This window comes from Temnothorax americanus, unplaced genomic scaffold (assembly GCF_048541705.1).
Source record: "Temnothorax americanus isolate GAGA-0224 unplaced genomic scaffold, ASM4854170v1 Scaffold1, whole genome shotgun sequence".
Taxonomy (NCBI): domain Eukaryota; kingdom Metazoa; phylum Arthropoda; class Insecta; order Hymenoptera; family Formicidae; genus Temnothorax; species Temnothorax americanus.
This window is the reverse complement of record NW_027509230.1, coordinates 9,505,411-9,530,247: the sequence shown is the minus strand read 5'-3', so window position 1 is coordinate 9,530,247 and position 24,837 is coordinate 9,505,411. Positions and strand designations below refer to the sequence as shown.

The following is a 24,837-nucleotide window of genomic DNA, read 5'->3' as shown; positions in this document are numbered from 1 at the left end:
CAATCACGAAACTATATTAGGTTTTGAATTCCCAGACGGTATCAGATCAGTTCCAGGAATTCCGACCCTGACGTCATCTTCAACCTAGTTAAAAAAGAAATACCAAAAATGATCTGAATTTTCGGTTAGATGTATTAATGTAGCGAAATTTCTAAGCTGCATCGGGAGTGCAAAGTTTCTTATTCTGTATTATTTAAAACATTTATTTACTGATAAAGTATTTACCAATGCCATTTAGCACATATTTTTTAGCGAAGAGTTTAAAATATTTAACCCGACAACGAGCGCCTAAGGGTGATTTTTTACACTCTATCAAAAAAATTAAGCTCACATCGCAGTAATTTTAATGTGCTTCTTCTATTTATATATATATATATATATATATATATATATATATATATCTTTGGTTTCTTTTTACTATTTTCAGAAAATGTTGAGCAAATCTATATACATTGCAGTAGATCAAAAAAGTATTTCCACATTCAGCCCTTTCTTATAATAATTTTATTCAAAGGAATAATACACAATAAGTACGAATTGTGTCTATAAATAATTTATTACACACAGTATATGTAATAAGTTACTTATGGAGACAATTCGTAATTGTGTATTATTCTTTCAAATAAAGTTATTGTATTTAATAGAACTGGGTGAGCAAACACTTTTTTGATCCACACATATTTCCGTCAAATACTAATGTGTTATAGAACAATCAAAAATAGACAATATGTAATTGATAACAATGACTTTTTTAATTGGAGTGTAAAAATCACCCCAATATTGTGCAAAACCATTTTATGCCAAAAAAATCAGGCATTCATTCCCGGGTTAAAAAAGATATATAAATACAAAACACACTATACCGGATATTAAGTGATATTCAAAATGTATAGCGATTTTGACACTTACAAGCACACTCTGTATTTTATTTTGATTTAAAGATTCGCGCGAATTGAGGAAAAACGTCGCGAAACACGGGGGCCCGCGGTCTTCTTCGCCTCCAGAAATCCGCTCGTCGTCTGACGTCATCTCCGTCGGCGGGTTTGGAGAACGGAGGTCACGTGTGTCGCGGACGAAAGCTCAATACTCGTCCGCGGCCAATCGTCGGGCGCGTCGCAGGAACTCCGGCGGAACGTGTTGCCGTCGCGTCCGGCGTCGCCGTCGTCCCGTCGCCGGTCTCCCGCCACAGTCGAGTCGCGTCCGCCGGAGTGTGAACGTGGGTACCCTCGTGTTACGGCTGATTAACCCCCTCTCGGATTTTCACCGTCCTGCGAGCGCCCCTTGAAGGCGACGAAAACAAAAAAAATGGCCTGTAACCGAGCTGCCAAGTCGGGATTCGCCGCGGAGGCGCAGAGAAAGGTGAGAAAACTCGGCGTCGAGTCGCCCCCGCCGTCAACGTATACGCAACGGGTCGCTGGCATCTCTGCCACCCTGACCTAGTCAACAACTACCCTCCCCGCTTGCCTCCTCCACTTTGACGCGGGACGCGCGTGGACTCGACCTACTGAGGGATGCATTTCCGCGCAGGCTCCGCTCCTAAACTGGTAAAATGCGCGTCTGCGAATGGTATCGTCTGGCCGGGGTGGCTGGATCAAATTGGGATAAATTGCGACGCTAGATCATCCCTCGATCACCCAAGTTAATTAGCATTATAAAATTGAAGTGACAGCTATATATGTGTCCTCCAGTGCATATCGTTGAAGTAATGACCGCTAGGTCGATTATAATTATCGTAACCCTCAGCACTGATATGTATGTTTGTTCTCACTGACCTATTTCGAGATAGGATGGGGGAGAGTTCGGAGATTATTCAGGGATGACGGTTGAAGCTGTGCGGGAATGCGAGATATGTCGAGGAGCTCCATTCGCGTTGACTGTCGCTGACGTAAAAAAATTGTTGTGCTAAATTAGTGTCATCCAAATGTAGCGATAATTCAAATTACGGTGATTTATACTCCATCGTTCTACGATTTTAAATGGCGGAATAACAATCGTTTTTATATCTTGTTGATTTCAGAAATCAAGTAATCATTATTTTATCGAAATAAAATCAAGCACAAAGATATTTTGACTGATATATTAAATCTCTTCTATTTTTTATATATATGTATAGCATTTTGCACTTTACTTTTTACGGTAGTTTGTACTTTGTTTCACAGTTGTTGAGACACATTATTGACTGAAAATGTGTTAATATATCAATATATCAATGTATTTTTTATTGCCCGAACGTCATTAACGAGTTCACTCATGTTAAATCGATAAATTAAAGTTATTAGAGTATTGAAATTGATAAGGTCTATATTATAAAATTTGTGATTTATCTTTCACTTGTTGTTTTTTTCTGCCCTCTTATACATTATAAGCGAAATTTTGTTCCCGTTAAAGTTTCTAAAATGTAAAATAATCGGCCACAGGCATTTCTGCATAAAACGCCCAGTCAACAATGTGTTAAAAAAACGGGGAAATTTCATCTTTTGTGTTGTAGCTCTGCTCTGTGTCGTTTTCTTAATGATAATTTTCTTGTCAAATGTACAGTTACTGCAAAAAAAAAATGTGGACTTTACATACCAACACAAATGTGCGAGTAAATAACGAAGCGGACTATCGCTATTCGTATCCTCGCATTCGTTCACGTACCTCGTGTTTACTTTATCCAACTCTGCGTGCCGATAAATCGGTCGCCAAGAAGTTCGCATGAATGATAAAATAAAATACTAGAGGAACGCACGATAAACTGTTTCAGATTTTATAAAGCAATTTTAAACAAACCTTTTATTTAACATATCGCGCATAATGCAATTTTAATTCTTAGATGTAATTCTGCCGTTTAGATCGATTCTCGACAATTTTGATACGCGCCGTGCAGTTTTCCGAATATCGTTGCACGAGTGAGACACAGGAAACGCGCGCAACAGTTGGCAAAAATTCGCGACATAGCTAGTAATCCAGCCTGGCGAACCTTTGTGTTAAACTCCAAGCAGGCGTGTCGTTTATCTCGCAGCTGTGTTTAAACCTGCGTTTTAACATTCGCTCGGTTTCACGATTCCGAGACGAAGCGATTCTCGTCAGCCATATACGTTACTTTATGATACAAACCCATGTACTTGAATCATGTTCATTCAAATGTCCTTCGGTAAATGGTCTCCATTTGAGTGTGTGCGGTACAAAGCAAAGCAGTTTTTAAGAAAATAATTGGCGATAAAGTCCTTCTTGAGAAAAATCGTCGAGAATTAATTGAAAATGAAGTGTCGCAATTTATTGCAGTGTCACAAAAAAATAACTCAACCGTTACGATACAATAATTTTGCAAAATTTGATTAAAGAAATACAAATTTTTATAAATATATGATTACATAAAGTTAAATAATGTGTCACTGATATTTTTTATGTAACAAAATTACTTCTGACGCAAAGCATGTTCAAAATACCGCAATTTCGCGGAAACATCATTATTATATAATCTGCTGAACACAGGGAATAAACTCTCCGGGGAAAAACTATTAACCACTTTACAAACATACTTGGATGTTAAGGATGCAAAAGTAGTTTATGTAAATTTTGTGTTACGCATTCGACATGTGAACAATCGCGATAAATAATCACATACGATTTCGATGCAAATATGTCTCACGGAGTTGAACTAAAATCGAGAAAAACGAAAATGACACGTGCAACACCAGATTTTGATTTTATTCGAAAGGGATATTTCGGTGCACTTCAATATCTCGACATTTCCATTAAGAAATGATCGATTCTTGAATCGAAACTTGAATCGAAGTCGAGTGTTCCTACAATTCGTGACGTTAATTAATTTTATATGACTTAAAAGTTGCTACAATTAAGTTTCGTCAATACAAATACACTATTATTTTCTTGAAAAAATTGCATTTGCACGCATGTATGTACATTTCGAAAATGCGTGTTCTCATTCCGAATCGCAAAATCGATTACCTTTTCTCACCTCGGATTATCCCGCGGAGTTCAGCGATGCACGCGCGTTTCGTAAGCGGCAACAGCTGCTACGCGGTCGTTTCTTTCGAGGGGAATTAAAATGAGACCCAGTTGCCGAAGAAGGGAGCGTCCCTCGCGAAACCCGCTGGCCATGGTACACTTCTTCGGCCGTTCGTCCTGCGCCCCTTCCCCCCCCTCTCTCTCTCTCTTTCTCTCTCTCTCTCTTCTCGCGGTACCTTCTCATGCATTTTTTGTGCAGCACGATATCGCACTCGAAATTGCGCTATTCCGCAATGAGAGCCCGATAGTTCTCATCTTCCTTCGCGCGTGACTAATGTTCGACTGCCTTTTACCTCTTACCCCTCGCGAGAGGCATTGCAGAAAATTCGTGTGCTAATTTATAGCATTAATTTTGTGGTGTTGCAAAGCGTAAAATTTATTCCGTAACTGATTCTCATGGAAAGCTGATGAGTTGTATGTAGCAAATTAATAACTTGAATATTACGTACATTTTTATGCGCATTTTTTAAAAGGGCAATAATTACGAATGTACATAAAGTTGCGTTAAATAAGTAACTATTCTATAACTTGAGCCATTTATATTTTAGCTTTAATCTGTTTATTTATAGATTATTTGAATATTTTTATGTAATGACGATGAGGAAGCACATTTTTTTATGTATGAGAAAGTTTTCCCTTATTGGTAATTTCTTCAACTTGGATTATTTTTTAAATATTCTTGTATCGAATACTTCAAGTACTAGAAGCATTTACACATAATTTTTCTCAAAAAAAATAGAAGATTCGCACTTAATAATCAATGCCGGACAGAAATATACTGAATATGTTACCGCATACATGGGTAGAGAATTTTTATCAGTCATTTTCCTTCCTCCAAGCTACGATTTCCTGAATTCTATTGTGAAATTGATAAACTCGTGAATTTATCACAACACTTGCGCTATTGTACTGTTGTAGTATCTCTTCCTGAATACAGATATTCCATATTAAAAATTCGCGAAGAGATTAAAAATTATACGTTAAGTTACTCTAATTACATTTGAATTATATTAATTTCCTTGATAAAGATATATTCTTTTTCTATAACTGAAAAATTAGCAATTTTTTTTTTACATCTTCTAAAACGATTGATGATAATTAGCGGTTAATTACAATCGTAAACAAATTGCATTTTAACGAGGGAATGAGGAAGTTGTTGAAGCGAGAATATTTTGCGATTCGGAATACTTGAAGACACTTGTCGCGAAGTTTGTGGGGAGGGCTCGCACTCATTACGAACCAAGATATGCTTATCGTCTGCGGAATGCAGTTCGAGCCAGCTCGTTATACTTCACCGGTACGAAATCATTTGTCTCAGAACGTCGCGACGTATATGCATTAAGATTAACCGTGACGCTGTATATTTTGAACTGCCATACGAGACGTCTCGCAAGGAAAAAACAAACTTTATTTCATATTTGAAATTCATGTTTTCTCGCGATTGATTTTTCTGCAAAATCCATTAACTTTAAAAAAAACGATAGAATGTTGCAATCTCTTATTACAATTTTTACATGGAAAAAGGAACATTAACGCGTAATACAATTTCGTGAGAAATCGTTATCTATTCATCACATATCATGATACACAATATCCAGTGAGTATGTAGCAAGATAATGATTTCTCTGTATACAACAGAAACAAAAAATATTATTTATTGTTAGATGAAAATTATTAGATTTAGTAATAATAGTAAAAGATGTCGTTAGCAGTTATTATTAATAGCTAAAAATATATAGAAAATATATATAGAAAAGCTATCATTAATTCACAGAACAGGCGTGAACGTTGATTATAAAATACGTTGTGATTAAATCCGTATAAATACAGCCTAATCTAAGACACATAATATAATTCCAAGGTAGCGTTGGACACGTAATTATCGCTATAAGTTAAAAGCCCTGAGCCATGACCACTTCCCATAATTGCTGGGGTTCAATGTGCCTGTCTGTATCAGCTAACGCAGAGAAATGTGATAAAGACTGACACCAAGCTCATAATATCACAGGCGTCGCGATCTTGAGCGAATATTTTCCTTGAACGAAACAGTCAAGTTAAAAAATAAAAAACCGTTTTTGTTTATTGACACGGAGGCGAATATTATCGCGGGCGTGACACAGCCTTTGTCAGCACTCCTTGTGAATATCGCAGCTATAGTATTACTATCGTGGTCGAGTGGAGCAAGCACTTCAACGTATTCTGCATTGCAATTTTGCATCGCGGGCATATACGTTTGTGACTTTACGGTATTGCATTGAACAAATATTGGCGGAAATTAGCGTCTGTAAGTGACATGCGCGAAAGATCGCGCGATCTCTTTTAATATATTATTTATCCCAAAGTGTCACTTTTCAATACCTTTTGCCTCATCATTATTTGCGAGAAATGATAGAGAAATAACTTTTTTACTTTCCAGATAGATATTTCTTGCAATTCGTTTGTCTCTTTTATTGCAATTAATTTCCAATTATTAGTTTATTTTATAGTAATCTTCTTCGAAATATATGATTTCATGGTAACTCACCGATGGTGAAGTTCTTTCTACGAATACTATACGATGAATGTGTGGTATTATATCCGTAGTCTAAAAATAGATATGCTTCATCCCCGTAGAGGATATCTGTATTAACGGCCGGAAGTAGAATAAAGTGGTTTCCGTTTTAGAAGCGAATAATGACGAATAAGGATTTTCTTGCATACGCCTTATCATTTTTATGCATTTTTCTATGCGAACAGCAAATAGTCATTCGACAATCTGTGGACAATGTTTTCGTGCAAAAGATCATGAAGATCATAATAAATAAAAAATTAAAATTTTATTAAAGTAAAAGAAGGCCAAGTGTGTTTAGTAAAATGATTTGTATATCTGTAACTCCGTTATTGATCACTTACAATTAAAAAATGTTGTTATTAACACTATATTTCTTGATGCTTCCTAAGAAAAGATTTGATCAATTTGGTTAAACAATACGTAGATGATAGAAATTGTGTGAAGGTATTCTGTACTGTAATATATGTATTCTATTGATGTGCAAAATCACAATATAAATATACACTTATAATATTTAACGCATGTATATAAACAACACATAAAAATGTGTACTTATAATTATATTATAATATAATTTTAAGCACATATATATATTTATAAGTATACTATAAGCAACGCATGTCGGATTAATTATACTCTAATGCGACGAAGATGACTACTCATCTTCGAAATATTAGCCAACTAAAACGTAATATATGATTAATCCTATCTGCAAGTAAATCAAATCATGAATTCACAGAATGCCGTAATCGCACTCGACTCATTTGAGAAGTATTATCGCGCACGATTTGATACTTCGAAAGTGCATTACATGATCAGAATTAAGAGATAAAACGATTTCACATTTTCATATTTTGCCCATTCCTTTTATCCTCCTCCCTGTTCTCTCTTCTTCGCAACATTAATATAGGGAAAAATATGGGGAAAGAATATTATAATTTACATTTTGTGATTGTAGTCTTGGCTCATATAACGCGATATCTTATAACCATATTGGCTTTCATTAATCAATATGAATGTAACATAAAACCTTTAACAACCCTTTAACTATTACTCATTACTTATGCATGAACATTTTTATCTGATTTAAATTTTGTTACATGTCTTACCAAGCTTGCTTAAAGGAATACATAAGTGTTTACCTATAGGAAACGATGTCGTTAGAGGAAGCTCTTAATCACAAAGTTAACTCTGATGGACAGATTAGAGTATTATGAAAACTTAACGCAGATCGCGCGATTCATCCTACCAGAAAACTTTCTCCACATTGTGACTCATTCCGGCATAGCTTATTTCTTATGTCATACTCTACGGCCGGATGACATAAAGCCTGCAGACAGTTTTAATTATCGATATTTCGCACGTATACTTTATTTACTATACGTATACTTGAGTAAACATTTTCCCTCCAAATGGATTACTCGGCCGCACCCGTATGTAACAACTTTATTTGAACACCGATCGTTAAATTCGAACTATGTGCAAGGGAAAAAAGAGTACTTAATAGTTAATCTTAAACTAGGCCAAACTGACGAAACGGAAATTTAAAGCGACATGACGAAATGTATAAAGAAAAATAAAATTCGCAAATATCACTAACTTGCGTGTATAATTTCTCCGAAAAAATTTAATGATATATTGAAGTCAATTCTAAAATTTTAATTATTTAAATGTGAAAATTATCAAAAAGAGACAGTTTTATCGATAATTAAAATAGAAAGAAAAACAAAAGTTATGTCTTGAAAAGTCTTACAAAATTGTAAATGAATATTGCGAGAATATACTAATAAAAGTGGAAATAAATTGCAGAAATCAAATCAAGGAAACTATAAATTATGTATCACGTAATCGATATTACGATATTCCTTTAGTTAGCTCGTTATACTGATTTCCAATGCAAGAATTGCAGATGAATGAGGCATCCGGATATCCTTAATGCACTCTTGACTATATTCATTTGAAGATCTGCTTTTCTGTGGCATAAACTCACTTGATGCGATTGCATAAATAATTTGGCTATATAATAATCCATCGTCGTTGACTGTGATGGAACTGTGAATAAACTATCGAGAGCACAGGATGACCGAGTTTCGAAGAGCTCACTCTGCGTGACCTCGGCAGGAACCCCTCGTTTCGGCCTACTTGCATTCTTCTCAATTAGTGACTATGGGTTCCCATGATTCTTGCGAGAGCTCGTACAATCGAGACAGAATCGTGCACAAAAATCCCTGTAATACGAAATTGTTTCTATTCATATTTTATATTTATAATTAATAATTGAACAAATTAATGTAATATATTTAATGTATATTTTATATAAAAAGAATATTTGTGGAACGGAAATATATTGAGAATTAAAAGACAGCGAATAAAAATTATAAAATATATATACGCACGTTTGCTGCCTTGAATTCTGACCCTCGCACGTTTTCTTATTACTCATTCATACACGAAGCAAGAATGCAGTTTCTTATAACGTGCAAAACCTCAGCGAAATCGCGTTCGCAAGTGAATTTAAAGATGACGTTATTCTGTGAATCGCCATGATGAATATTCCAATATGTATTCAAGTTCTTAAATGACCAGACTGTATGGAAACTTGTGTACACACACACTTACACATTCTGACGTAGGTCCGGTAGGTCGAGTCAGAATAATACAACGACGGTTATGGATTCCATAATAATTCATAAATACGAAATTAAATGTATCTATCGAATGTCTGTTGCTTATATATAGCTTATACCAGCATAATCCGTAATGAATTAACAAAGCGAGCTTCCGTCTTGTTTGAAAGTTCTTTATACAGGCAAGAAGCAATTAAGTGGCATTTAGCAACGGACCGTGAAATATGTCACATCTGAAGTCTATTCAATCTGATAAATAAATAATTATTGATTGATTCTAATGAAAGAACTCATGATCAATCAATTTGAAACACGTAAGGTATATTACAACTTATGCGGGAACTAAAATAGTTTTTCCAAATTTAACGGAATAGCTGGCTAACTATATTTTTATCATTGTCTTTTGATTATATAACAAGAAGAGATTGTGTGTATTTGTCTTTTTTTATTATACTGAGATATACGGAGATACACGAACCAAGAATGTTTCACCATATTGCTCAATAGGTTTAAATTAAGATTTTAACAGTTTCCATTTAACGATGGACTTCGATCGTTGATTACATTCTGATACATATAGTCTACGTAAAATTCAAAATAATCCGAAAAGTAATGAAAAAAGAGAAATATTCGATTTCTATTTTAAAGTAACAAAAGAGAGAATGATTCTATTTAATAACATCAGCAGTTTATCAATGCAGAATAACATGATCTTTTTATCATCCTTCAAGACACGCGGAGCCGCGATATTCTTTGAAACTGGCTGCTCTCTTCGCGCTTAGAGGTCCTTATACGGCCAAGAGCAACCGGGCAACCTTCGCTTACAGCGTACATTTAAGAACTCCTCGAGAAGCACGTATATGCGAATAAGCCGCGTAAGGATTATGCAATTGATCGACCTTACAAAGTGGGTCAACAATTTTACCGGGTAATGCGTATACGTGTCGCATCGATTCACGATAAGTTCGATCGCTCGTAACGAGCCTGCACCTTTTAAGGACAACACACGAGCCCTTCCTTTAGAGAGAGGATTAACATGGTTAGCAAAACACAAGTCTCGCATGTTACGACTACTAGCATTCTTGAAGGATCTAAATGAGAGAAAAGTATATATGTATTATAAATTCTAAATAAAATTTAACACACACACATAATAATTTAGCTTGGTTGCAACTAAGACGTTTCGATATTGAGTTGGCTATCAAGCATCTCTGGCAAGATTACGATCAGTCTAGTTAACAAATAAAACGACTCGACTCATCGCGACATAGCAATTTGTTCAATCTGGCCTGTGCTTCATTGACAGCAGCATATGCCTCTGACCTAATTCTCGCGACCGTGAACGTGTGAGCATATGTCATTACACAGCGTCAATGTCGTAGCTACAGGAGGCACATGGCGGAAACGCCAATGGTAATTTTTTAATTGCGAACATTTCGCACTCTTATCGCGCTAACAACGTAGCTAGAAAAAGCCAAGCCCGCATATTAATTTTTCAATGTGGAACGCTGTAACAACTGTAAAAACTTTTCCTTATTCTATAAAGAAATATGCCATAATATGAATTTTGTTAGATTAAGTTACAATTAGATTCAATTAAAATTAAACTGAATATTTTTAAAGGATATGTGCCAGCTAAATTATCACGTTATATTATATTTAGAATTTATAATACATATATATTTTCCTTTTACTTTGATCCTTTGAAATAGAATTAGTGTATTAAAGATATACATTTAATATTAAAAATTTACACTCACATGAATTTATACAGTAAATGGCAATTTAAATGTTTTCGGAAATATACTAAATTAAATATTCAAAATATTAATGCTCATATATAAATTATTAAGTTGACTTCTCTAAATTATGATTTGCGTCGCCAATTTGAGATTTAAAAAAGATCAAAATTACCGGTTCATGGACTTTGATAATTATCTATACGTAAGTACTTAAATCACTTACGTAGAACAATCGAGTGAGAATTATCTTTTGATAAATCAGCCGATACCTCATCGCTTCCATTTCATACGAAAAAGTTCTAATCTACGCAATCATGATACAATATATAATCTTGATAAATCCTGCAAATCTCGCTAATCATAATGCCTGGCCATTCAGCTGCAACATGATTTCACATCGTGCAGTTTTTCGTAGTGGCTAATTGATTGTCGGAATATTTTCAGTCCACGAAAAAGCCGTACATTTCATATCGTTTCGTACCTAAGTGCAACCTACCAATGACTGCTGTAAATTTTGAAATATTCAAGCGCAACAATGGATAAAAAGCCGCGGTTTCCGAAAAGTCAAAAAAGCCGGTTTTCTTTCACGTTTATGCGAACCGATTTTAAGCCTTCTAATAATGATGACGGATTTTATACGACAGAGCATAAATTTTCTCCGCCAGCTTTAGGATGCATCTAAATTTCGTGACAGCGCACCTTTGTGATGCGACCACGCGGGTGACCCTCGCATAATTTCTATGGGGGCCCTCCACGCCCTTCGTGCTTTAGGGGGCCTGTTCAGAGAGAGCTCGGGACCTCAAGATCGTACGGCAGGCCGAGAGGAGGCATCCGTATAGCTTCGCGTCACACCCTTTCTCTATATTTCTCCTTTTGCCGTCCGTCTTGGTATAAGGGCTACGACATACTCCCTCCTCCCTCTCTGTCCCTCCTCTTGGAACCTGATACGATAGCTGTTGCTTCTAATCGCGTCGTTGAGTCGAATTATTTGTACAACGCTTTCTACGAGATAAAGCCTTGTCACAGATTAGACCGTCGGCGTTTTAAAAACTACACTGTAAGTATTCTTGTTAGCGTTTCTAAAGTTTCTATATACCGCGACTCTCTTGTTTCTGCCTTGTAATTACGAATTCTTTTGCTTTTACCAAAAGTTCATCTAATACATTATACGTCTGATACATTAAAAGTCAAACTAATACTAATCACTCGCAAATTGAGAAAAAAGTAAGAAATTTGTAATACGTACTGGAATTAACAAAAAAAATTGTTAAAAAAATTTATTGCGTTTGTTCTTTTAATTTTTGAATATTACTCGCCGGCTTTTTTAATTTACTATTACATATTTACTGATTATTTTTACAAGCTTTTACAGCCTTGATATTGATAAGAGAAAGATAGACAGTTATCCGATAATATCACATATGTACAGAGAATTGTCACTATGCGCGAATATTGCTTTATTCCTATATCGAATCCTATATTTTATTACCTTTACTGTAACATTAAAACAGTTCCACAATAACAAGAAGATTATTATATTAAAAGAACGTGTTCCTTTATATCAACGAAATATTTGAAGCCTTCTATTAAAGACAGCTGCGTGTATCTCATTATCGATCCACTTCATAATATCATAATTTATAATATCACATTTTAGCAGTAAACAATGCCATAAAATCTTTTTAGCGATGATGAAATATTTAATCGCGTAAAGTTAGGCGGTGGCTTCGACACGAGGCAGACGACCACCGTTGTCGTCATTTCAGAAAGAAAGCACGCGATCCAAAGTGTCACACGCCTTTCGCGCGTATACTAAAAGCCCTCGCTTGTCACTCTGCTCTTTTCACGTTAATGAAATTATCGTGCGCTTACTTAATGCCTAAATATAGAGGCGATCGCGTTCCACATTGTGACCGCGGTGTCGCGACGGCTACTCTTTAAAAGAAAGCGCTCCGATAATCGTCGAGGAATGTGCCAACTATGCGGGACGCGTACAAAAGTAAACGACCGCGTGTAGACTTTAACCGAATCGCATATAGCGATTTTTTTTTACGAAATTGAAACTTTAAAATTGTATCAAATATAAAGCGTCTCATCTTTAATAATTTTAGAAATGTATGCAGGCCATTTATGCATATGAACCAAAAGATATTTAGTTTTATGCCGTAAAATATTTATATTTTGTAAACGATATAAAGCATTTAACAGTGTTAAATATAATAGGAAAAAATTTTTTAATAAGTTGATATTATAGAGTACAATAGAAAACAAGAAATTTAAATTTGTTAAATATGTTAGAGATTTAATTTAAACACCTTTATTTGCTTCTCGATTTGAGAAGCTATCAGTGAAATAATTGAATCATTAGATTTAATATATACAAGGAAGTTTTGAATAAGCAAGTTAAAGAAAAGTTTTTTATTTTCGGTAATTTAATTAAAATTAATACAGGCCTGAACCCCAAAAGATATGTAGTTTTATGCTGTAAAAAATATTTATATTTCTTTAACGACATATAAAGCATTAAAAAATGTTAAGTATAATATTAGAAAGAATTCTTTCAATAAGTTGTTATTATACAGAATAGGTGTAGAATACAATTATGGGAGACTTAAATTTGCTGGATGTATTTAGATACTCAACTTATGCAGTATCCTTATTTGCTCCGAGAAGCTGTCGGTGAAACTGTTGAAATCGTTAAATGACTTAACGTGTACGTATAAGGAAGTTTCGAACGAGCAAGTTGAATGCCAATTAATTCCCTGGCAGTTTGGATGACGTCTCAGGTGAAAGTAAACGAACATGAGGATACTCTGCACGAGATTCGTGTCACGGCATTGTCCACGACATTTGCCGACGTTCGATGCACCGCAACAGAATCTATACTGACAACTATAAATTATGAGATATATGTACATCAATATTTTTCTTGTAAAGAAATACAAATTAAATTTAAACAAGAGTAGCAAAAACATACAATTCATATTCATCTGGCTATATCGCTAATTATTATTTACAAAATACCAAGAGGCGTTTATGTGAAGTTATGTTGTACAATGTGAATAATTTGAACGATGATATATATCTGCCAAGAAAACGCTTGAAATGTGTCCCTTTGTATAAGATATATCCAGGATGTTACATTACGCGTCTGTGCTTTTTATGAGCGATAATGTTTTCAGAGGAAACACGCCGCAGAAATAGTTTTGGGCTGGCATCGAATTTGGTGCGTCACTGTGAAGCGACGCACCAAAAATCTGAAACAGCATCCGCTATAAAAACACTTTCGCGCGCGGATATTAGTCGCCAGGGAGGCCGGACATGCAGTATATTATTATAATTAAATGCATATGTGAAACGCGCCCACGTAATGTAGCGTGCAAGATATTCTGCACACTGTTAATTAATTCGATATTTACCTCGTCCTAAAATTGTCGAAATAACTATAATAAGCCGTGAATTACAAATAATTACACACAAAGACTTAAAGTAGCTACAGCTACAGCGTTGCAATGAGTCAAAATATAGAGTCTCGAAAAAAAATTTTTATTAATGTATATTAAAAAATGTATATTTGGTATCACCTTGTTCCGTGCAACTTCTAGTTTCCAGAAATGTATGATAACACCATGTAATTAATCCCAGATGCAGGTAATTAATTAAAAACGAAGTGTCTTACACGCGGGTATACCAACTTCACATTTGTCAAAACGACTGTAATAAAAAATCTAAAAAATTGGGTGTAATATAATCCTAAGTTTCTCAATTATCATTAATGATAAAAAATGACTTTCTGGAAGTTTTGGGTCATTAATTGTATAAATAACTATAATGTTGTGCACGTCGTTCACATATACCCTATAATGTAAAACTGACCAACTTTGAATACTTATATTTCCGTAATTACGTGGTAAAAAATCGTGAATTAATTCCTGATCACATATAAAATGCCCTATAGAATAACATTAGTTCCATGCCAATCAAAAATATTTGTTTTCGCTGATGCACTAGCTACCTTAAACTTACACATTTTAAAGATAATATAATTTCTTTTTATTTAATTGCACATGGATTTTAATCTGAAATAAGAGTATTAAAAATGCAGATTTAACAGAGAGGAGACAATTTTTTCATACAAGAATCGATCGAAAACTTATAGATGAAAGAAAACACGCCGGCGTGGTAGGACACCCTCTATATGACTGGTTCCCTCGAAGTACATCACGATCCGAGGCACCGTATATCTAACGGAATATGCATACTGCCGGAAGATGAATGCCGGTCCATGCTTGGAGAGAAACCTCTCCTTTTTAGGCAATCATGCATATATATGCGGAAAATCATCCGCCCGGATAGAAATATTTAATTGTTGCCCCACTCTTTTTCATAAAAAATATTCGATTTTATTTTAATTAAGAAACTGATTCTCCGGCAAATTTATTTTAAAGTAGATTCTATAATTTTGAAAAATTATTACATATTATTTAAAATTCAATTAACACGAAGTCCCGACAATTAATGTACACCTTTGTTTCTATTATTTCAATATACTATATGTATATTTAAACAAAAAATGGATGAAAGAGAAAAGTAATTGATCGATCTATGTCCATTTCTAATCTACCAATGTAGATTTGACTTTAATCTCGGTTTAATTTACTCTTTTTATCTTTTTCTAATTCTTAAAATTAGAAAAAAATAAAAAGTAAGTTAAACCGAGAAAAAAGTTAATCGGCATTGGTAGAAATAGACATTAATATCCTTTATATATTGCAACAAAAATCACCTCAGTCTGAGAAAAACCTTAGAAAATGTACCGTTATAAAAAAAATTACAAATCAGTCATTTTGATTGCTTTGTAGTTCTAATGTTAAATACATGACACGAATAATCCCCATCTCCATCTTTTTGTAATATAGAAATTATTGTGCTTTTAATAATAAACATATTATTATAAAAAAGATTGCGCATCTTTGTTTATTTTTTGCGCTTGTCCTTTGCATTCCTTGAAATAAGACGGTATCTGTATTACAAGAAAGATTGGAGGAACAACTGATGCTGCGATGGATTAGGTCAGTGACTCCGGCAATGCTCTTGTCGCAATCCCTACAGGATGCATTACTCGGTACACTGAAACATCGTATAATTAATTAACCGGCTACTTCGCATAACACCGAAGCATTGACCATGCCGTCCCCCGAGAATTCGAAAACGGGCACCTTCCTTCTCTATATTTCTGCATCAGAGGATAACGCATGAATTTCTTCGTGTTACAGATCAATAGCAAGTACAGCGAGGAGCTCGCGCAGGAATGTCTGGAATGGATCAAAACGATCACCGGCGAAAACATAAGCACCAACGGGGATATGGACAACTTTTACGAGATCCTAAAAGACGGCATCCTGCTTTGCAGGTATTTGAAGAAGAAATCGGAAAACACGGCGGTCAGCGAAAATACGGTAAGGCTAAAAATGCTTTTGCTAATCGCACTTTGTTTTTCCGCTAGGCTGGTGAATGACATCAAGGAGGGCTCGGTGAAGAAAATTAACAAGACGTCGCTGGCCTTCAAGTGCATGGAGAATATAAACGCCTTCCTGGAGGCTGCGAAGTCATTAGGTGTACCGCCGCAAGAGACTTTCCAAACCGTAGACCTCTGGGAAAGACAGAATCTAAATTCCGTAGTTATTTGCTTACAATCTCTTGGAAGGAAGGTACGATTCCATAAACGCAAACGCAGATATACCGGGTGGCTAAAACTTCGATCTATAGTATTTTCTTCGTTAATCCGCAGCTATTTTTTCCAAAACTACTGGATCATCTTTGTATATGTGAAAATTAAAATATTAGGAATTAAATCTAGTAATATATGCTATTCGGTTCGTTAGCAGGATACCTTATTATTTAACTTGCGTGTAAAGTCTGATCTGTCACACTTAACCAAATATTTCAAAATTCAAAAAGAGAAGTAACATAGAATCAACTTCTCATTGAAGAGCATAGAATCAATTAATGTACATATAATTTTATTTAAGAAGACGAGTATCTTATTACTAATCATTCTTAATCACAGGGGCGTTAAATCATTTATATTTACGCCTGTAACACGCAGACAGATCTCAATTTCCTGATACAAATATTCATTATCTCTCATTGTTGTTGTATACATCTCTGCAAATGGATGCGTTATCAGTATTTACATATTGGTATCGTTCCTTGCTCTTATCACGCGTTTTGACACATTTTAACACGCACTTTACCCTTTAATTTATAACATCTTGAAAATATCGATTTGGATATTCCATAAGACTTAATTTTACAGGCGGGTAATTACGGCAAACCGAGCATCGGACCTAAAGAAGCGGATAAGAACGTACGCAATTTCACGGAGGAACAACTGAGGGCCGGACAAGGCGTAATAAGTCTACAATACGGCAGTAATAAAGGTGCCAATCAAAGCGGCATCAATTTTGGAAACACCAGACACATGTAAACATCTGCTTCCCGCATTCGCGCCGGGAGGAAAAACCGTTCTGTTCTCACCTCTCTTCTGTCCTTTATTCCCGCGACAAGTACTCCTTTAGACGTAGCATATCGCATAATAGATGTTAACGAGGTCCAAAATGAAGTATACTGGTGCGTAAGATATCTTCACAACGGAAGATAAAAAGATCAAGATATTAGATTCTTCAAATTAAAAAAGTGATACACACAAGATAACTTTTGAGAAAAGGACGACTTAATCCTTGGACGCATAACGAGGATTTTTCATACAGATCATACAGCATTGTTTTTTTTTTATTGTATCCTAATTGTATCGATAGTACCTTTTCCTTCTTTTAGACAATTTATTAAACTGATTTTTTGCTATTTTTGAGTCTTTGTAAATTTTTATTAGGTCATGCATCCAAAGGTTAAACCGTACCTGTTTCGTATTAATACAAACTATTTAATTTCATTTTTCGTTATCACTTTTTCTCCAAATCTATCACGTAATAATTCAGAATCAATATACGATGTTATATTGAAGTATGTTGAAATGAGCACTTCGAGAAATACGTAATATTTTATATTTCGTTTCTTGATTCTATGACAATTCGAAGTGAATCCTTTTTACTTACGTATAATATACATACATTACCAGTATGTATTCAAAGCTATTGTATTTCACGAATTACAATGCGACTGTGTAGTTCTCAGGATAGAAAATACACAAACATTCTTACACAATACAAAAGAACAAAGAATATTGCGCGTTAGCGTTAACTCGGATAGCCACTATAATTGTGTTGAATGTTTCAAAGTATATTGTATACGACGAAGGGAGTTACCGACTAGCTGCGCCTATTGCGATTGAACATTTCAAGTTACGATCCAATCAAATGATTCTACAAATTTGTGTTGCACGAGAGATAATTATATATAATTATATATTAAGTATTTTGTACAAATATATATATTGAATATATATTGGTTAGAGAGAAATAATAATTTTTCATAAAATGCTGAGATATGAGTTAATAAACGATACATCAATAAGTGATTTTTATATTAAATATTACTTATGATGAAGTACAATTGTATGTTACATTTTTAATATTCTTCTACCCTGTGTGTAAGTCAGATCGACTAATCTTCTTTTCGAAATATTTAATATGCTCGGCTTTTCTAAAATTATTTTATTTCAAGTCCTATATAATGTGCGATCTACTGCAATAAAAGAAATACAACAACTATACATTCAGTTATTTATTGAATGGATAATAATCCAATCCAGTGTTGTATCTGAATTCGTGTTTATTATGACGCTGTTTCTTTGCCATGTCCATCAGTTTCTGGACGCCAGGCCTGTACAAATAAGAAATAGGTTATTGATCGCAAATCATTACAAGTCACATTACAAAGCATGTTAAACAGGATTACAAATCGTACCTGTACGGCGGTGGTAACATCTCTTCGTGGAACGTACATCCCTTGTTAATTGGTTCACTTTGTTTGAATATGTTTAATCTAACGATATCGATATCTCTATGGTATATATCTATAATTTTATCGATTACTTGTGGCGGTACGTCAAAATATATGAAAAAATGGCTGGAAATATAAAGAAAGAAACATAAGAAATACGAAGTAGAAAAAAATATGTCCATGTACATTTTACTTCTGCTCGAGTATATAACGATAAAGAGATAATTTGTCAATTGCATTTGGTTTGTCCCAATTCAGAGATAGCTTAATTATGCGGCAACTAATATTCTTAATAAGTATAATTACTTCGCTTCGTGATGAACATGTCCATGTATACTCGTTTTGCATGGAAGTGTCTTGACCCCACAATTTTCAATTTTTCTGATGAAACCGCCGGTATTAAATATCGTTTCGGCTGTTCTCTTTAAAGTTGCTACCAATTCCGGCTACAAGCACATATCGAATACTCATTGATTAATTTATACACTTCTTTAACCGATAAAGATCTGACGTTATTATTGTACGAAATAATAAATTATATCACCCATACGATTATCATAACTATCTTTATTATTTCCGAGATGAGAAAAACATAACCTATACGTTACAGCACGATACCTTTTTCATGATACGTAGCAACAACGGCATTTCGTATGTAGGCATATTTGTATAATTTTTTTATTACTCTGACTCAACAATTTCCAGAAAACTTTAATAACAATATAATTATATCAACAAAACGAATCTCTCTCCGTCCGGAGAAAATCACAGATTACATGAATCTACATATATCGCGAGAGCACGGCCGAAAATTTGGTGTGGATCGTCGATGGTTAGAAAACGCTTGGAAAATAAAAAAAACCGATTCAGCCAATCAACATGCCGTTTTCCCGTAAGAACCACAAGTTTATTGGCTACCACATCGCTTCTTGTTGCGCGCGGCAAGCGTTTCCGCACCCTTGTGTGCAGATAGTGCAGATACCATTTATATACAAGACATCTCCAACGGATGAGAGAATATTTTGAGCAGTACGCACTACGCAGAAACACATATGTGAGTTTATAAAAATTGATAAAAGCTTCGATATATTCTCTACTGTGCTGTGTGATGAGAAGGATATTGGCGGTGAGACACGTGTAAGAACGTGTTGGAAAATTTCAACAGCAGTTCCAACACAATCGGAGACGTCTTAATTTACATAAAGGTAAGTTGTAACTATAGCGTATTGTAAAACTATTGCACCATTTTTGTCAATAGATTTATCATTTTTCGATATTTTACAGGTTTTCAGGTATTTCAAATATTTGCGATTTTATCAGTAATACAAGGAAAAATAAAAATTATTCATTCATCATCCAGTGGCGTTCTGTACACTCGTCCTTCGATTTGCACTGATTATTTATTCCACATGTTTTTTTTTTTTCCGCGGTTGAGAATCGCGTAGGTAAAGACTGCTAGCACAAAAAGAAAATAACGTAAGAGAAAAGTCTGTCAAAAATTTATTTCACATTTATTTTGCTTTAATTTGCACAAAGTGCAAAAAAGTAAATTTGTTATCACTTGTGGGGATAAGCTTAATATAGGTACTCAACTAAAAAAAAAAAAGATCAAAATAATGCAATAAGTAAGAAACAAGCGAGAACTTTTGATTCACTAATATATAATTTCAATAAATATGATAGAAAGATATATTTTCTGACCGTGTAAAGCTCAGACCTCAAAAAGTGCTGCACAAATGGAGGGATAAGTTTATTTATTCAATTTCTGTTAATTGACACATACATTTAAGACAAGACCAACTTGTTTGACAAGATAAGTACAAGTTTGTCGTTCACATCGACTGTTAAAACAAGAAGCTATTGTTGTTTCAGGTATTTAGTGGACATAGTAGAAATGGACATAGTGGAATTACCAAACGATGATATAGGCAACAATATAAGCGATAAAGGTGATAACACGAGCGATAATATAAGCGATAACAAAAGCGATGACAAAAGCGATAACAAAAGCGAGGATAAAAACGAGTGTGACGAAAGGGAAGCTGTCCGTAGGCAATTTTACAAAAACCGCATAAAAAAGGATAATATTAAGTTAGAAATTGATGACAGTACACCTCAAGAAGAAAGACGCAAACGATTATTAGAACATCAGAAGAAGTATGTATAACAGATTCCTATATAACAATATTTTATTGTTGAATGTGTACCTTAAAAAGAAACTAATAGACAAATGCAATGTATAGAAAATCCATATAAAAGAATAACTTGCGACGAGATATATATTTTAAATAATCTGTATGTATATATTGAAAAAAGATACACTAATAAGTGTTAATAAAAAATGTAACTTGACGAAAATATTGAAAAATACTTCGTAATAAGATGATCAATGGAAATAAATGATTAATTTAATGGTTGTTTTTTAGCTATTGAAGTGAAAACGTTCAAAATTTATGCCTTTAACCATACCCGTCATTGCTATAAATTATTTATATGTAATTACATTAAATTTTTCACTGGCTTCTTCCACCATCATATTTTTATGCTATTCTAAAGTTTATTTTCTTTTTCATTTTTTTTCTCGTTCTATTATTTTACACAAATATAATATGCTATTTTATGATTCTTATAGACATAGAGATGAAGCAGTTAACGCTGCACGTGGTATAGTGCAAGAGTATTCCAAATCAAAAAACGAGTCTGTGGGAGCGGGAAATCATTCGTGGTATTATAGGGTTCTTCCAAAAGAGTCCACAATTAATCGAATGATGCTGTCAGAATGGATGCTAGATGTGCCGCAAGATTTAACTGAAAACTGGGTTATGATTCCATGTCCAACAGGAAATCGTGTTAGGCTGATCTCAGGCTGGGTATCGATTTGTCTCTTCTGATATTTATTTGATGTCACGTTTGAAATTTATATTTAAATTAGTATTAAAGAAATTCATTAAATGTATAATAATTATCCTAATAATTTTGAATCAGGGTGAAACAAGAGCGTATTCTAGAAAAGGCAAGCTTCATGGTGTCTTTCCTTCAGCACTTCCAGGTGGATATCCTGATAGTGACCCACATCAATGTGCTGCTGTAGACTGTATATGGATAAAGAGTCGAAAAGTCTTTTATATATTAGACGCGGTGTTTTGGAGTCTATTGCCATTCACGAATTGCGAGGTAATATACATATAGATATATTGCTAAATTGTTAAATTAATCTACACATTCGTAAAATAATTAATATAAATTCCAATAATGTATGAACAAAATAAAGAACTATATTTTTTTTATTTGTATGTACACACGATATATATTATTTTAGGCTGAGTTCAGGCTATTCTGGATCAAGAATAAGTTTCAGGAAACACCAGAATTCAAAGAACGTAACACTGATACAAATAAATATCCCATTTTAACTCTGCAAAATATCGATTTCAACTCAGACTACAATTCAGCTTTGATGAGTCTCGATGATGAACTACAGCCTTTGGATGGGTTTCTATTTTATCATCGCAGAGCACTATATATGTTTGGAGTTACCCCACTTGTGACGTGGTTAAAACCTTTTATGTTACCTGAAGTACTTGGAATATCTGTACCCTCGCCACTTGACCAGAAACCAAACGATTACATAAATTTTGAACATTACATGCAAAAAGTAAAGGCCAAGAGTAATCGGGATACGACAAAGGACAACGTTGTTACCGATGCAGTAAGTTTCTGTACAGTGAACATCGACTTTGTGTATATGTTGGTTTTTCACTAAATATGCTCTTTTTTTTCTTTTCTTTTTTTTAATTTTACAGATGGAAATAGAAGGTGTCGAAGGTGTAATGGAAATAGAAGGTGTTGAAGGTGTAAATTAAAGACTCGTTTGTTATAATGACAAATTCAAAGGAACAATTCATATAATAATGTAGAACTGAAGTATATACATGGATTTTTTTTATATTGACAAAGATACAGTATATGTACGCATGTGTGAATTTTTTTTACAAAAATATATATATAAATAATTTTTTTGTTATACTGACGCGCAATGTAAATGGTTATTGCAACGCGATCGTACTGTTACCGTACCTAAATCATGTTATTCGTATCACAAGACGTTAAGAAAAGATTATATATCAATATGCACCGTATGAAATATATCAAGAGCTTTATCATTGAAGTACAATAATATATTATTCATAATTTCCATGTTCATGACTTTCATCTAAAAAAAAAAAAAAAAAGACGTTACGGACCGTACAAAGATGTATAAACTATAAGATTTTAAGACAATTTCGATGTGAAATGAGAAAAAAAAATAAAGATATTGTAAGATAAAAACTCACTCTATTCTCCGTTATTGTTATTCCAGGTAGATTAATCCTATGCAGCGTACATAATCCTAACTGCAAACCTCCTAGCGTTAACATTTGCTTATGCAAGACTTCAAAAAACATTTCTATGTGTTCGTGATCAAGAGATACGTTAACTCTGTCATCTTGATCTTTGGTAATGCTGCAAATCAATGAACAACGATATAAAACATGCTACAAATAACACCGGACACTTTTGTACAATTAAACGTTAACACATTCGTACGTTGATAATATCTTTTTCAGATCTGAAGTGTGAAATTTAACTGTAATGATATCTGTAACCGGTAATTCTGGCACTGTGTATTCCATTTGAACTTCACCGGAAAGTAACCGTTGATCCTCCTTAAGCGCCATAATTATAATCGGAATCAGCCAGCTCAAGTCGTCCTCGTTAGCTGGCAGCTCAATTACCAAGCAATCAAACATACGACCGATGATAGCGTGCACCGCGTTCATACAGCTGCGAGTGCCACGACACAGCAGAAGGGGCAATCTTATGGAATTCTCTATGTTCGATTCGGTCTGTGTTATCCTCCAGGACAATAATATCCCTTTATAGATCTGTTTCTTGACATCTTTCTCACGATCATTGGTTTCAGCTGTAACTTCAATCTAAAATATATTTTAAGCAGACCTCGAATTTTTTGTTGCGTTTCTAATGTACATATGTTTGAACAAGATATTGAATAAGAGGTCAGAAAATTAAAATTATGTGTCTATTCTTTTGTTGGACCTTGATTGCTGGATGGTCTTCATTCGGTCCAGAGACAATATTCTCCACAACAGAAAACTTTGCGCTGTAAGTGACATTTTCGTGTGACAAGGTGCTCGCAACCTCTTCTCTCAATTTCTTTGAATACAGTTTGAAGTGAACGTCATCTTGTTGGAAGCCAAACAAAGCGGACGCCGCATAAATGTTCCACGTTTGGCCTATCAATTCTGTAAAGTTAATTTATTCGATAATAATTAGAGGAACACACAGTATTCTCAAGCATAGAATTAACAAAGACGTTAAATATTTAAAAACTGGACAATTGACTGACGTACTAAAATCAGGCTACACGACAACTCGTCAGAAGGACAAGCTTTTTGTGATAATATTCCATCGTTTTACATCCGCTCTCTAGGTTTTTTTTCTCTTCTCCGATACGAAAAAGCACGTTGTACCTTCCAGTCCATCGAGCCCGTCCTCTTCCGGTTTAGTGCTCAAATCGAACCGTTGTCGTTGACGCATTCGCGGCGTACGCGGCGTATACATGACGTTGCTGCTGCCCGGTCTGGTAGTACTTTCCGACTCCGACTGATTATTCATCTTACGGAGGAGGATGAAAGCTGAATGATCGCCCGTCACAGACACAGACGCGGGCAGAAGTCCGCGCAAACCGTCGATGAGAATTTCAAAGTGATTTCCAAACGGTTGAAAATGACTTATTCGTCGAATTCGATATTCGAGCGCGCGTCGCGCCTGCGGCATGAATCGCCTTGATATATGATCGGTTGTCGTGAATGTCGTGTTATCCTTTCATGTGTAATTGCCCTCCTGTCCTTTACCCCTAATTGGTATTTTTTACATT

At 34.6% G+C, this 24,837-nt stretch overlaps 4 protein-coding genes across 6 annotated transcripts; 2 read left to right on the top strand and 2 right to left on the bottom strand.

Moving 5' to 3' along the window:
• The first annotated feature begins 1,157 nt into the window (after nucleotides 1–1,157).
• Chd64 (transgelin calponin-3) lies at nucleotides 1,158–18,669 on the top strand. The gene is made up of 4 exons (XM_077420466.1): nucleotides 1,158–1,359; nucleotides 16,211–16,347; nucleotides 16,441–16,645; nucleotides 17,254–18,669. Exons 1-4 carry the CDS (start codon nucleotides 1,306–1,308, stop codon nucleotides 17,422–17,424), a joined length of 567 nt encoding a protein of 188 aa, XP_077276592.1. The 5' UTR covers nucleotides 1,158–1,305; the 3' UTR covers nucleotides 17,425–18,669.
• On the bottom strand, nucleotides 18,666–19,723 carry Mrps6 (mitochondrial ribosomal protein S6). Its single transcript, XM_077420849.1, has 4 exons — nucleotides 19,518–19,723; nucleotides 19,206–19,345; nucleotides 18,864–19,025; nucleotides 18,666–18,779 (listed from the first exon to the last, which is right to left on the bottom strand). Exons 1-4 carry the CDS (start codon nucleotides 19,560–19,562, stop codon nucleotides 18,677–18,679), a joined length of 450 nt encoding a protein of 149 aa, XP_077276975.1. The 5' UTR covers nucleotides 19,563–19,723; the 3' UTR covers nucleotides 18,666–18,676.
• A 160-nt stretch (nucleotides 19,724–19,883) lies between these two features.
• On the top strand, nucleotides 19,884–23,228 carry Snup (snurportin-1). Of its 3 annotated transcripts, none has more exons than XM_077420020.1 (7): nucleotides 19,884–20,104; nucleotides 20,184–20,344; nucleotides 20,772–21,056; nucleotides 21,532–21,769; nucleotides 21,885–22,073; nucleotides 22,219–22,608; nucleotides 22,703–23,228. In XM_077420020.1, the coding sequence occupies exons 3-7, from the start codon at nucleotides 20,794–20,796 to the stop codon at nucleotides 22,760–22,762; spliced, it is 1,140 nt and encodes a 379-aa protein (XP_077276146.1). In that variant the 5' UTR covers nucleotides 19,884–20,104; nucleotides 20,184–20,344; nucleotides 20,772–20,793; the 3' UTR covers nucleotides 22,763–23,228. The 3 variants fall into 3 exon arrangements, with proteins under 3 accessions (XP_077276146.1, XP_077276063.1, XP_077276231.1); XM_077419937.1 differs by having other exon boundaries at nucleotides 20,184–20,375; XM_077420105.1 differs by lacking the exon at nucleotides 20,184–20,344.
• Nucleotides 22,881–24,800, bottom strand: LOC143904839 (uncharacterized). Its single transcript, XM_077419826.1, has 5 exons — nucleotides 24,431–24,800; nucleotides 23,997–24,202; nucleotides 23,487–23,875; nucleotides 23,234–23,402; nucleotides 22,881–23,112 (listed from the first exon to the last, which is right to left on the bottom strand). Exons 1-5 carry the CDS (start codon nucleotides 24,735–24,737, stop codon nucleotides 23,017–23,019), a joined length of 1,167 nt encoding a protein of 388 aa, XP_077275952.1. The 5' UTR covers nucleotides 24,738–24,800; the 3' UTR covers nucleotides 22,881–23,016.
• Nucleotides 24,801–24,837: the final 37 nt, after the last annotated feature.

Bases quoted from the DNA above. Each gene is read 5' to 3' on its own strand.
- Chd64 (XM_077420466.1), top strand. From the start codon at position 1,306: ATGGCCTGTAACCGAGCTGCCAAGTCGGGATTCGCCGCGGAGGCGCAG. The intron at 16,348-16,440 runs GTATTTGAAGAA...TTTTTCCGCTAG, and splicing joins GACGGCATCCTGCTTTGCAG to GCTGGTGAATGACATCAAGG. The intron at 16,646-17,253 runs GTACGATTCCAT...TTAATTTTACAG, and splicing joins TACAATCTCTTGGAAGGAAG to GCGGGTAATTACGGCAAACC.
- Mrps6 (XM_077420849.1), bottom strand. From the start codon at position 19,562: ATGCCTACATACGAAATGCCGTTGTTGCTACGTATCATGAAAAAG. The intron at 19,346-19,517 runs GTATCGTGCTGT...ATGTGCTTGTAG, and splicing joins TGCTACGTATCATGAAAAAG to CCGGAATTGGTAGCAACTTT. The intron at 19,026-19,205 runs GTAATTATACTT...TTATATTTCCAG, and splicing joins CATGTTCATCACGAAGCGAA to CCATTTTTTCATATATTTTG.
- Snup (XM_077420105.1), top strand. From the start codon at position 20,794: ATGGACATAGTGGAATTACCAAACGATGATATAGGCAACAATATAAGC. The intron at 21,057-21,531 runs GTATGTATAACA...TGATTCTTATAG, and splicing joins TTATTAGAACATCAGAAGAA to ACATAGAGATGAAGCAGTTA. The intron at 22,074-22,218 runs GTAATATACATA...ATATTATTTTAG, and splicing joins TGCCATTCACGAATTGCGAG to GCTGAGTTCAGGCTATTCTG.
- LOC143904839 (XM_077419826.1), bottom strand. From the start codon at position 24,737: ATGCCGCAGGCGCGACGCGCGCTCGAATATCGAATTCGACGAATAAGT. The intron at 23,876-23,996 runs GTCCAACAAAAG...AATATATTTTAG, and splicing joins AAGACCATCCAGCAATCAAG to ATTGAAGTTACAGCTGAAAC. The intron at 23,403-23,486 runs GTACGAATGTGT...ATTGATTTGCAG, and splicing joins CTGAAAAAGATATTATCAAC to CATTACCAAAGATCAAGATG.